The sequence below is a fragment of the Scyliorhinus canicula genome, chromosome 2 (genome assembly GCF_902713615.1).
Source record: "Scyliorhinus canicula chromosome 2, sScyCan1.1, whole genome shotgun sequence".
Classification (NCBI taxonomy): domain Eukaryota; kingdom Metazoa; phylum Chordata; class Chondrichthyes; order Carcharhiniformes; family Scyliorhinidae; genus Scyliorhinus; species Scyliorhinus canicula.
In genome coordinates this window covers 87558065-87571116 of record NC_052147.1, presented here as the reverse complement: position 1 = coordinate 87571116, position 13052 = coordinate 87558065, and the positions used below count along the sequence as shown (strand labels likewise).

Below are 13052 nucleotides of genomic sequence, written 5' to 3'. Positions count from 1 at the left end.
GAGTCTAGTGAATTTCGGTAAATTATCACTAGTGCATCTGCAATTTCCCTAGCCATCTCTTTTAGCACTCTGGGATGCATTCCATCAGGGCTAGGAGACTTGTCTACCTTTAGCCCCATTAGCTTGCCCATCACTACCTCCTTAGTGATAACAATCCTCTCAAGGTCCTCACCTGTCATAGCCTCATTTCTATCAGTCGCTGGCATGTTATTTGTGTCTTCCACTGTGAAGACCGACCCAAAAAACCTGTTCAGTTCCTCAGCCATTTCCTCATTTCCCATTATTAAAACTCCCTTCTCATCCTCTAAAGGACCAATATTTACCTTAGCCACTCTTTTTTGTCTTATATATTTGTAAAAACTTTTACTGTCTGTTTTTATATTCTGAGCAAGTTTACTCTCATACTCTATCTTACTCTTCTTTATAGCTTTTTTAGTAGCTTTCTGTTGCCCCCTAAAGATTTCCCAGTCCTCTAATCTCCCAGCAATCTTTGCCACTTTATATGCTTTTTCCTTCAATTTGATACTCTCCCTTATTTCCTTAGATATCCACGGTCGATTTTCCCTCTTTCTTCCATCCTTCCTTTTTGTTGGTATAAACCTTTGCTGAGCACTGTGAAAAATCGCTTGGAAGGTTCTCCACTGTTCCTCAACTGTTCCACCATAAAGTCTTAGCTCCCAGTCTACCTTAGCTAGTTCTTCTCTCATCCCCTTGTAATCTCCTTTGTTTAAACACAAAACACTAGTATTTGATTTTACTTTCTCACCCTCCATCTGTATTTTAAATTCCACCATATTATGATCGCTCCTTCTGAGAGGATCCCTAACTATGAGATCATGAATCAATCCTGTCTCATTACACAGGACAAGATCTAGGACCGCTTGTTCCCTCGTAGGTTCCATTACATACTGTTCTAGGAAACTATCGCGGATACATTCTATAAACTCCTCCTCACGGTTGCCTTGACCGACCTGGTTAAACCAGTCGACATGTAGATTAAAATCCCCCATGATAACTGCTGTACCATTTCTACATGCATCAGTTATTTCTTTGTTTATTGCCTGCCCCACCATCTCGTTACTATTTGGTGGCCGATAGACTACTCCTATCAGTGACTTTTTCGTCTTACTATTCCTGATTTCCACCCAAATGGATTCAACCTTATCCTCCATAGCACCGATGTCATCCCTTACTATTGCCCGGATGTCATTCTTAAATAACAGAGCAACACCACCTCCCTTACCATCCACTCTGTCCTTCCGAATAGTTTGATACCCTCGGATATTTAACTCCCAGTCGTGACCATCCTTTAACCATGTTTCAGTAATGGCCACTAAATCATAGTCATTTACGATGATTTGTGCCATCAACTCATTTGGTGACGTAGGTTAACTAGGTTAACGTAACAATTGCTCTATAAATGTCGCTGTTCGGATTTATCTACATTGATCTGCAGAGCACTCAATTGGCACCATTTCTGAAAGGTGGAAACACATTCAAAGTAATTTTTTTCAGTTGTCATTTTATCGTCTAAAAATAATCCCATCTGCATACCTAAAGAAATAAGTATTTGATCCCTTGATTCTCATCTTGTTGGTGAGTATGGAAAATAACAGAGGTGACAGGATACAGCCCAGGGGAGCACTTGTGTTTAAAATAAGTTCATCAGATAAAAAGCCATTGATGGCCCTTATGGACTGATCTGATTAATACTACACCCTGTATGCTTCACCCGATGCCGGTGTTTATGTAGTTACATTGTGTACCTTGTGTTGCCCTATTATGTATTTTCTTTTCTTTTCATGTACTTAAATGATCTGTTTGAGCTGCACGCAGAAAAATACTTTTCCCTCAGTACACGTGACAATAAACAAAATCCAATCCAATCCAATAAAATCTGAGGGCGATCAGTAAGAAAATTCCTGATCCAATGAATGCATCTTGTTACCTGTACTCGGACTTCGATGTAGTGCATTCCTTTACTGTAGTTGTCGGCCTTCCAGGCTATCGAGAAGAATGGGCCTTCGATGTGAACTGCATTGCCTAAAGCAATACCATCAATACTGATCAAGACCGAGGTGATTTGTGATGGGGAGAAGGTTAGAACCCTGATGAGGAAATATAAACCATGTTATCAGTGGTAACTGAATTACAAAACCTGTCTAAAGTCCCCAGTTGATAATTCTGTACTTTGTATCCTCTTTGCAGCTTGCTTCGATATCTATCTTTGTGTCATCAGCAAATTTGGCCACAAGACAATCTGTCTCCTCACCCAAGTCAATAACTTGTAAATAGTTGCGGCTCCTGCGGTACTCCATTAAAGACATTTTGACGACCTGAAAAGGATTCAGCTATCCAGACTGGAGAAAATAACTTGTTGCTCAACCAATAGTAGTAAAAACAGATTATTTGGTCGTCGTTGCATTCCTGTTTGTGGGAATACAAATTGGCTGCTGCATTTCCTACATTAAAATAACAACCTAACTTCAAAAGTATGCGGTTGCCTGTAAAGAGCTTTGAGACTTCCTGGGGTTATGAAAGACGCTGTACAAATACAAGTCCTTTCTTAACACAGCACTGGTTCATTTCTGAGGGAGTACTATACCATAAGAGGTGGTCTTGAACCTAATGCCCGAACAAGCTGTTTTAAGTGAAATGTATAGGTTCTCTACTCCCTCAGCAAGTTCTCCTGCTACCTAGGCCATCACTTCTCCTTCAATTCAACACCACCTAAAATAGGTTAACTGGAACTTCAGAGTGCAAACTACTTCATTGGTTGGAAAGTACCTTGGATGTTGTGAGGTCTATATAAATACAAGCACTGTTTAGAAAATACTGAAACCGGGGCAGCACGGTGGCACAGTGGTTAGCATTGCTGCCTACGGCGCTGAGGACCTGGGTTCGAATCCCGGCCCTGGGTCACTGCCCGTGTGGAGTTTGCACATTCTCCCAGTGTCTACGTGAGTTTCACCTCCACAACCCAAAGATGTGCAGGATAGGTAGATAGGCCAAGCTAAACTGCCCTTTAATTGGAAAAATAATTGGGTACTCTTATCTTTATTTTTTTTAAATACTGAAAGAGGAATGCATGTGCTTTTCCTGCAATAAAAATTGAAAGTGAAACATTTATAACCACTCGATTAAAGGTCTGGCATGGAAATTAACAGATCGAATCATAGAATTCCCATTTGGCCCATTGTATCTGCACCAATGTTCGAAAGAGAACTCTACCCAGGTCCACTCCCAGCCCCAACCTGCCCTTTCCCCCAAACTTAAGGTACAATTTATCATGGTCAATCCACCAAATCTGCACATCTTTGCATTGTTCATGGTTGGCAACATTACCACTGAATGTTCTGTAACCAACAAAGAAAATGCTATCAAAATACAGTCTGAATACTTGCATTGGAGTGTCAGTTGAGATTCGGCGTTCAAGGTGTGATATTTGGGTTTGAGCTGTAATCCTTTGCCCCAAAAGTGTGTCTATTGTGAACTGGGTCCTTACAGTCCAGTCCCATGCACACTAAGCAGCCAAAGCATGCTGTCTTAGATTAGATGGAGGTCAGTGGGGGCAGCACGATGGCGCAGTGGTTAACACTGCTGCCTCATGGCGCTGAGGACCTGGCCCCAGGTAACTGTATGTGTGAAGTTTGCACATTCTCCCAGTCTCTGTGTGGGTCTCATCCCCACAACCCAAAGATGTGACGGGTAGGTGGTTGGCCACACTAAATTGCCCCTTAATTGGAAAAAAAAATGAATTGGGTACTTTTAACAATTAAAACAAAAAGAGCTCGAGAAGCTATTTGATTGCCCCTTTATTGGAAAAATAAAACTAAGGAAGGATATACTGGTCTTGAAGGCAGTACAGAAAAGGTTCACTAGATTGGCTCTTGGGCTGAGGGGTTGTCCTATGGTGAAAGGCCGAGTAAGTTAGGCCTATACTCCGTGGAGTTCAGGAGAATGAGAGAGATCTCATTGAAACATACAGGATTTTGAAGGGGCTTGACAGAGTAGATACAGAGGTTGTTCTCCCTGACTGGAGAACCTCGAATACTGGGCATGGTCTCAGTAAAGGGACCGATTGGAGGGAGAATTTAATCGCACAAATGCCTCTGGATCTCTGGAATTCTCTATCCAAAAGGGTTGCAGGTGCTCCATCACTGAATACATTTATGGTCATGGTAGTTAGCATTTTGGTCTTTCAGGGAATCAAGGGATACGAGTATAATACATGAAAGCGGAATTGAGAGACACAATCATCTCGGACTGTACTGAATGTCAGAGCAGGCTCAAGGGGGTGAATGGTTTACTCCTGCTGCACCTACTCCTGTTTCTCATGTTCTTAAATCCTTAGACGAGAGATTTATTCAGACAAAGACAGCCAAAAGGAATATACCTAAAAATAATAGAAAACACATTGGATCGTACCTGATATGTGTAGAATGCTTCATTTTCCCCAGGGGCTCATGTCTTGGGCTACTGTATAGAGCAGACTTTGGATTTGTGATGAGAACTGCTGGCCACTTGTCAAACTTCAGATCCACAAAGCTAAACAGATCATGGTCAAATGCTAGTAGACGGTACCTGCCAAGAGAAAAGCAACGATACACAACATTTGTGATCAGGATAACAACATTCAGCCTAAATGAGCCCACACAGAACTGACTTCAGGTGTGACTAGAAGATTACTTTATCCTCTCCTCAAAATCAGCAACTATACTCTCCTGATGAGTCGGTTCTTCAGAGAACAAGGCAGGCATGATTCATGATCTATAATGAATTAGCTGGTCATAATCAACTGTCATGGCTGGGTCATGTACTGGAAAGAGAATAGGCCTGATTTAAGTCTTGTTAAATTCCTTTGTATCCCCTCACCTTTTTGCTGATTTCAGTGTTGCAGCTAATCAATTCTCTATGGACACCTTTCCTCTGCACGCCATTTCTGTGACACTGCTTGCTTCTGATATTACTCCTACCTGTATTACAATGCTTTAAACCGTTTCTCCTCCTGTACCCATATATTTACCTTTGATGGGCATCAGGGTCTCATCTTTTCTACCTACCATCACCCATTCCACCCTAGGTCTTCATGATTTACAAACTACCTTCCTGGCAACGATGGTCTGCAGCTTTGGTCAATCTGCCCTAATCTTGCCATACGTGGTTTGGTGTATAATTTTGCTTTAAAACTCCTCTGAAGCGGCTTGTGACATTTTGTTGCATTAAAGACACACATCTGCTTATCCAACACAAAGATCTGGACAAGCCAAAGTTTGCTTCAGCTTTTAAACTGAAGCCACTTTCCTTGGACCCAAAGAGAAAATGCTGGAAAATCTCAGCAGGTCTGGCAGCATCTGTATGGAGAGAAAAGAGCTACTGTCTCGAGTCCAGATTACCCTTTTTCAAAGTTCTGTCTAAGCTTTGTCAAATCTTTGTCAAATAATCCACTCTCCTTGGATTCACTCCATCCCCCTCCCTGGCTTCCACCTCAGCATCAGGTCAAAGGTCCTGAACCACAATGAACTGCACAATCTTAAAGTCCACTTCTTCATCACATTGGATCTGTGGCATTCTTTCACTTCTCACACTATACACCTCCTCTGCTCATCTGCCAGATCTCCAAATATGTCCACAGCCTTCCATCTTTGAAACCCTCCCCCCTCCAACTCCAACACACTTCTCAGTCTCAACTCCATAATAGGCCTCCTGCAAACTGGAATGCACATCCTCATCATTTCTGCCTTGTCAACTACCTTAAGATTGTCCTCGTGTTTTTACCTCCTCCCGGTTATGTTTATGTTCCTCCATTCCCCCCACTGGTTTACAATCATTATTCATTGCTCTGTAAACTGCTCGGAGAGTTCTCTGTAGAAAATGTGATCAATAGAAATGCAAGTTGTTTTTGTTCCATGCATTTGCCATTTAGGATAAGCTACTGGGCATGTGGGATAGTACACTTCACCTCAGTGTCCCAGGGATGGGAAGTGGAAAAACTCAAACAGGTTGCCCACTTACAGGTACGGTGAGGACATGATCACCCCAGGTTCAAGGCCTAAGAGGTCAAACACTTCCTGTCCAGGTTCATACATGAAGGAGAGCCACTGTATCGGAAGGTGTTCTACACCATTGGAACTGTAGCCCAGTGAGCATCGATACTAGTCAAGTCCTCTAAACTTTGCTCCAAAACACAATCTTATTTCCTTGTGAGAGTGAACTTCAGAAATCATTTTCTATTCAAACTCATTCTTTCAAAAAAGTCTTAGAATTGTGGGACTCCTTAATTCCCTTTAGAGTTTCTTTCACTTTAGATTTATAGAAATAACTGTTTATTGTTAAATCCAAACTTAAAATAGGGCAACTTCAAATTTCTACAGTTAAGTCCTCACTTTAAGATTAAAAAGAGACCAAAGCCAATTTTGCACATAGTAAACTCCAATAAACTGCTGTGTCATGTACTTTTTTTAAAATGTTGATTGAGGGAGAAATATTGGCCAAGAACATCGGGGATTCTTCAAAATAGTGGCATCTTCTACATCCACCAGACAGACAGAGGGGCCCTGGTTGAAGCATTTCCAACAGCGCAGCACTCTCTCAGTACTCCACTCGAGTGTTAGCCTTCATTTTGTGCTCAAGCCCTGGCATTCAACTTGAACCCAGAACCTTATGATTCAGAGACAAGAGTACCAACAAAACTACAGTTGACATGGGTTTGATAATACAACGTAGAACACTGCTCAGTGTCTTAACTGCTCACTATGAACTTAAGACTTTCAACAATGAATTACAGTGCATGTCACAAGCTTTATAGTGAGAAAACTGTCCAAAGTTTCTCACGCACTAGTGTATTTGTTATTTCCAAAGATACTAACTTTCGGTTGTCCATCCAGTCGGCTAGCTCCAATTCCAGTGTCCCTTGTTCATTTCTGCTGTGCAGAACAGGCATGAGACCACCCAGTGTGTGCAAGTGTCCACACAGGTACGCGATAGCAGAGCTGCAAAGTATAGAAATGTTCAATTTGCGAAGCACAAAATTTAAATTGTAGCTTGTTCCTCTTCTTGCACCCCATAAAACCCTTTTTATTTTTTACAGGAACAGGAGTAGGCCATTCAGCCCCTCCAGTCTGTTCTGCTATTCAGGTAGATCATGGCTAATCTGTATTCTGTGTCTTAAATCCATTTACTTCCCTCAGTTATTTCCAAATTGTTAATTGTTCTGCAACCCATAATATCTTTGCTTAATAACCAATCTGTCAACCTCAGCATTGGAATTTTCAAGGGAGGGGGGGGGGGGGGGAGAGAAAGAGTTCCAGATTGCCATTTCCCAATAAGTTACAAGCTATATAGCAATATTTGCATCACACTGGTGCCAGACAATAACCATTTCCAAAAAGCCAATCTAACCATCTTCCCTTGACGTTCAACAGCATTGACATTGCTGAATCTCCCAACAACTTGTGAGGCCGAGAGCTCTATGGCAAGCAACTCACCACCGAACACCCCAAAACCTGTCCGCATCTACAAGGTACAAGTTAGGTGTGCTATGGAATAGTCTCTCCTTGCTTAGATGAAAGCTGCTCCAACAACACTCAAGAAGCTCAGTGTGGAAATGTGAGTCCACACTACTGATCCATTTCAATGCACCTTGTCATTTGTGGTATCAGCACACAAGTTTAATTTCACTTAAGTGGACCACGTAATCTCTCATTGATTCTGTTAACATGGTTATGAGGAGTGAATCTTCTTGGCTTTACGATATCGAAAGTCAACATTACTAGTCTTTTGATATCTTGTAGTTTAGTGTTAGTTTGCAGAGAACGTGAAGATCAAAAGGTAGAATTTGTGTGAGTGTTTTGACTGTGTAATCAGGCTGGAATTGTGAAGTGTGGTGCGTGAGCTCATAGTGAATTCAATATTAATAGAATTGTATTACATGATTTGACTAGGTACTCATGTCAAATTATATAACATCAACTTATTAAAAACAAAGATCTAATTCTGCGTTGTCACAACTGATGAATGTTTAATATAATGAAAGGAAACAAAAGGTAAAGCAGTCCATAGCCAACACCATCAGAACAAAGCAGCCTGCTTGATTAGCACATATCCATCCACTTACATATTCATTCCCTCTACCATTGATGCATAGTGGCAGCAGTGTGAACTATCTACTGGATGCACTGCAGCAGCTTGCCATGGCTTCTTTGGCAGAATCTTCCAAACTCCTAGAAGAACAAGGGCAAGTATATGGGAACACCATCACCTGCAAGTTCCCATCAGAGTCACACCATCCTAACTAGAAAAATGTCGCCTCTACTTCGCTGGGTCAATACCACCTCCTAATCAATTTTGAACCCTTCAAGCATCTGAATTACTTCCTCTTTCACCATGGTCTTGGCAGCAGCTTAGCAAAGATATCGCAAAACTTAAAAAAAATAATTTACGGGATGTGGCCGTCACTGGTTCGACCAGCATTTATTGCCCATCCCTAGTTGTCCTTCAGAAGGTGGTGGTGAGTTGCCTTGATCTGCTACTGTCCTCGAGGTGTAGGTACACCCACTGTGCTGTTAGGGAGGGAGTTCCACAGCGAAGGAATGGCAATATATTTCCAAGTCAGGATGATGAGTGACTTGGAGGAAACTACCAGTTGGTGGGGTTCCCAAGTATCTGCTGCTCTTTTCCTTCTAGATGGTAGTGGTCGTGGGTTTGGAAGGTGTTGTGTAAGGAGCCTTGTGAGTTCCTGTGCATCTTGTAGACGCTACACACGGCTGCCACTGTTCGTCGGTGGTGGAGGGTTTGAAGGTTGTGGAAGGGGGAACAATCAAGCAGGCTGCTTTGTCCTGGATGGTGGCGAGCTTCTTGAGTGTTGTTGGAGCTGCACTCATCCAGGCAAGTGGAGAGTATTCTGTTGCACTCCTGACTTGTGCCTTGTAAATAGTGGACAGGCTTTGGGGGGTCAGGAGGAGAGTTACTCGCCATAGAATTCTTAGCCTTTGACCTGCCCTAGTAGCCACAGTATTAATGTGGCTAGTCCAGTTCAGTTCCTGATCAATGGTAACCCCCAGGATGTTGATTGTGGGGGATTCAGTGATGGTAATGTCATTGAATGTCAAGGAGCGGTCCTCTCTTGTAGGAGATGGTCATTGCCTGGCACTTGTGTGGAGCGAGCATAACTTGCCATTTGTCAGCCAAGCCTGGATGTTGTCCAGGTCTTTCTGCATTTGGACATGGACTGCTACATTATCTGAAGAGTCACGAATGGTGCTGAAATTGTGCAGTCATCCGCAAACATCTCCACTTCTGACATGATGGAGGTATTCATTTAATACCTCGGCTATACCCTCTGTCTAATACGTAAATTCCCTTTTTGGTCCCTAAACACCCTCTTACTATTGATATAGAAAACTTTGGGATTAGTTGCCAGTCTCTCTTGACACTGCTTCTCTAATTTGCTTTTTAACTTCCCTCTGAACCGTCTGTATTCAGCCTGGCTTGCAGTTGAATTATCCATAAATCATAAGCATACCCCTGGCTATGGCACTGAGGGAGTCGGGGAGTTGGGTGGGGGGGGGCGGGGGGGGGGGGGGGGGGGGGGGGGTTGGTCCGGGGTGGAGAGGAGCACCGAGTGTCGCTCTACACGGATGACCTATTGTTGTATGTGGCGGACCCGGTGGGGGGAATGCCGGAGGTGATGGGGATTCTCTGGGAATTTGGGGATTTCTCAGGATACAAGCTCAACTTGGGGAAGAGCGAGCTGTTTGTGATACACCCAGGGGATCAGGAGGGGGGAATCGGCAGGCTTCCACAGAAAAGGGCGGCGAGGAGCTTCAGTTACTTGGGGGTTCAGGTGGCCAGGAGTTGGGGGGCCTTGCATAAGCTTAATCTCACAAGGTTGGTGGAGCAAATGGAGGAGGAGTTTAAGAGGTGGGACATGTTGCCGCTGTCTCTGGCGGGTACGATAGTCAGTCAAAATGACGGTGCTCCCGAGGTTTCTGTTCCTGTTCCAGTGCCTCCCCATCCTTATCCCGAAGGCCTTTTTCAGGCGGGTTAACAAGAGCATTACGGGGATTGTGTGGGCACACGGGACCCCGAGGGTGAGAAGGGTGTTCTTGGAGCGGGGCAGGGATGGGGGGGCTGGCGCTGCCCAACATCTGTGGGTACTACTGGGCTGCCAATGCAGCGATGGTGCGCAAATGGGTGATGGAGGGGGAGGGGGTAGCATGGAAGAGGATGGAGATGGCGTCCTGTGTGGGCACGAGCCTAGAGGCGCTGGTAACGGCGCCGCTGCCGCTCCCTTCAACGAGGTATACCACGAGCCCGGTGGTGGCGGCTACCCTCAAAATCTGGGGGCAATGGAGACGGCACAGGTGGGAGGTGGGGGCCTCGATGGGGACCCCGATACGGGGCAACCACCGGTTTGTCCCGGGGAGAATTGATAGCAGGTTCCTGAGTTGGCACTGGGCAGGTATCAGGAGGTTGAGGGACCTGTTTGTAGACGGGAAGTTTGCGAGCCTGGGTGCGCTGGAGGGGAAGTTCGGGCTCCCCCTGGGGAGCGCCTTCAGGTATATGCAGGTAAGGGCGTTTGTCAGGCGGCAGGTGGCTGAGTTTCCTCTGCTGCCGCCGTGTGGGATCCAGAGGACAGGGTGCTTTCGGGGGTGTGGGTTGGTGAGGGGAGGATCTCGGCAGCGTACCAGGTGATGCAGGAGATGGATGAGGCCTCGGTCGAGGAGCTGAAGGATAAATGGGAGGAGGAGCTGGGTGAGGAGATAGAGGAGGGGACGTGGGCGGACGTCCTGGGGAGGGTGAACTCCTCTTCTTGTGCGAGGCTTAGCTTCATACAGTTTAAGGTGCTGCATAGGGCCCACATGACATCACAAGGATGAGTCGATTCTTCGGGAGTGAGGACAGGTGTATCAGGTGCTCAGGGAGCCCAGCAAATCATGCCCATATGTTCTGGGCATGCCCAGCGCTGGGGGAATTTTGGAAGGGCGTAGCGAGGACGGTGTCGAGGGTGGTAGTATCCAGGGTCAATCTGGGCTGGGGCTCGCAATTTTTGGGGTTGCAGTGGAGCTGGGAGTGCAGGAGGCGAAAGAGGGCGGTGTTCTGGCCTTTGCATCCCTCGTAGCCCGGCGGAGGATTCTTCTTCAGTGGAAGGATGCGAGGCCCCCAAGCGTGGAGGCCTGGGTCAACGATATGGCGGGGTTTCTTAAATTAGAGAAGGTGAAATTTGCCCTAAGGGGATCTGCGCAGGGGTTTTTCAGGAGGTGGCAGCCATTTCTGGATTTCCTGGCAGAACGATAGGAAAAGGCCAGTAGCAGCAGCAGCCCGGGGGGGGAAGGGAGTGGGGGGAGGGGTTGTTTTGTTGCTTTGGACCGGAGGGACAGGCATAGTTGTTCTATGTTAATGGCGGGCGCTGATTTATTTCTATCTCTACGTATACACGGGGGGCGGGGGGGGGGGGTTTGTCGAAGGGGCGGGCGCGTGTTTTGTGCGAATGTCGGGTGTTAATTTACCTCTTCCTTTGTGTATGCGCGGGGGGGAGGGGTACTGTTTTTTCTTTTTTCCGTTCTTTGTAAAAACATTTTTTTTGTTGTTGATATTTTATAAAAATTTTGAATAAAAATTATTAAAAAAAAATAAAAAATCATAAGCACACTTTTGTTTCTTCATCATAATCTCTTTTGTCATCCAGGGAGCTCTGGAGTTGTTTATCCGACACTTCCTCTTCATGGAAATATCTTTTTTGCTGTGAATCTTTGATCCATTTTTACCCCATTGAAGCTGGCTTCCCCCAGTTATTTATTCTTATTCCGGATTGTTCTTTACCCTTTACCATATTCATTCTATATGTTACGATTCAATGATCGCTGCGTCCTACATGTTCTCCCACTGAAACTTCATCCACCTTTCCCACCTCATTCCCAAGAACCAGGTCTAGCAGTGTTTCCTTCCTCATTGGGCTGGAAACATACTGCTGTAGAAAATTTCCAGAAGTCGCACTCTGCTCTACACTATTAGTAAAGCCGCGAGTCCCAGATGATTGGGAAAGGAAGATAGGAAGAGATTTTTTTCAATATATGAAAGGTAAGAGAGAGGCAAAAATAGACATTGGACCACTAGAAAATGTGGCTGGAGAAGTAATAATAGGAAACAAAGAAATGGCAGAGGAACTGAATAATTACTTTGCATCAGTCTTCAAGGTGGAAGACACCAGTGGGATGCCCGAGCTCCAGGAGAACCAGGGGGCAGAGGTGAGTGCAGTGACCATTACTAAAGAGTAGGTTCTGGGGAAATGAAAGGTCTGAAGGTGGATAAGTCACCTGGACAGGATGGACTACACCCCAGGGTCCTAAACGAGATCTCTGAGGAAATTGTGGAGGCATTAGTGATGATCTTTCAGGAATCACTGTAGGCTAGAAGGGTCCCGGAGGACTGGAAGGTGGCTAATGTAACACCACTGTTTAAGAAGGGAGGGAGGCAGAAGACAGGAAATTATAGGCCAGTTAGCCTAACTTTGGTCATTGGTAAGATTTTAGAGTCGGTTATTAAAGATGAGATCGCAAAGCACTTAGAAGTGCATGGTAAAATAGGACTGAGTCTTATTGTCAAAGGGAGGTCGTGTCTGACAAATCTGTTAAGAGTTCTTTGAGACGGTAACAAGCAAGTTAGACAAAGGAGAATCAGTGGCCGTGATTTATTTAGATTTCCAGAAGGCCTTTGACAAGGTGCCGCATAGGAGACTGTTAAATAAGTTAAGAGCTCATGGTGTTCAGGGTAAAGTCCTGGCATGGATAGAGGATTGGCTGACTGGCAGAAGGCAAAGAGTGGGGATAAAGGGGTCTTTTTCAGGATGGCAGCCGCTGACTAGTGGTTTGCCTCAGGGGTCTGTGCTGGGACCACAACGTTTTAAAATATATATTAATGATCTGGAATAAGGTACTGAAGGCACTGTTGCCAAGTTTGCAGATGATATAAAGATCTGTAGAGAGACAGGTAGTATTGAGGAAGCAAGTGGGCTGCAGAAGGACTTGGACAAGCTAGGAGAGTGGGCAAAG

The 13052-nt window shown here is 44.9% G+C and overlaps 1 protein-coding gene across 2 annotated transcripts in view; it reads right to left on the bottom strand.

Moving 5' to 3' along the window:
- Positions 1-13052, bottom strand: part of tmem62 (transmembrane protein 62) — a 100523-nt gene that overhangs the window by 51547 nt on the left and 35924 nt on the right. Inside the window, exons 7-9 of one of the 2 annotated variants that reach the window (XM_038782100.1) lie at positions 6870-6992; positions 4429-4584; positions 1949-2108 (exon numbers count right to left, since the gene is read on the bottom strand). In XM_038782100.1, coding sequence (XP_038638028.1) covers positions 1949-2108; positions 4429-4584; positions 6870-6992 — 439 coding nt within the window. The remainder of the gene's footprint in view (positions 1-1948; positions 2109-4428; positions 4585-6869; positions 6993-13052) is intronic. The other variant, XM_038782107.1, reaches the window with a different exon arrangement.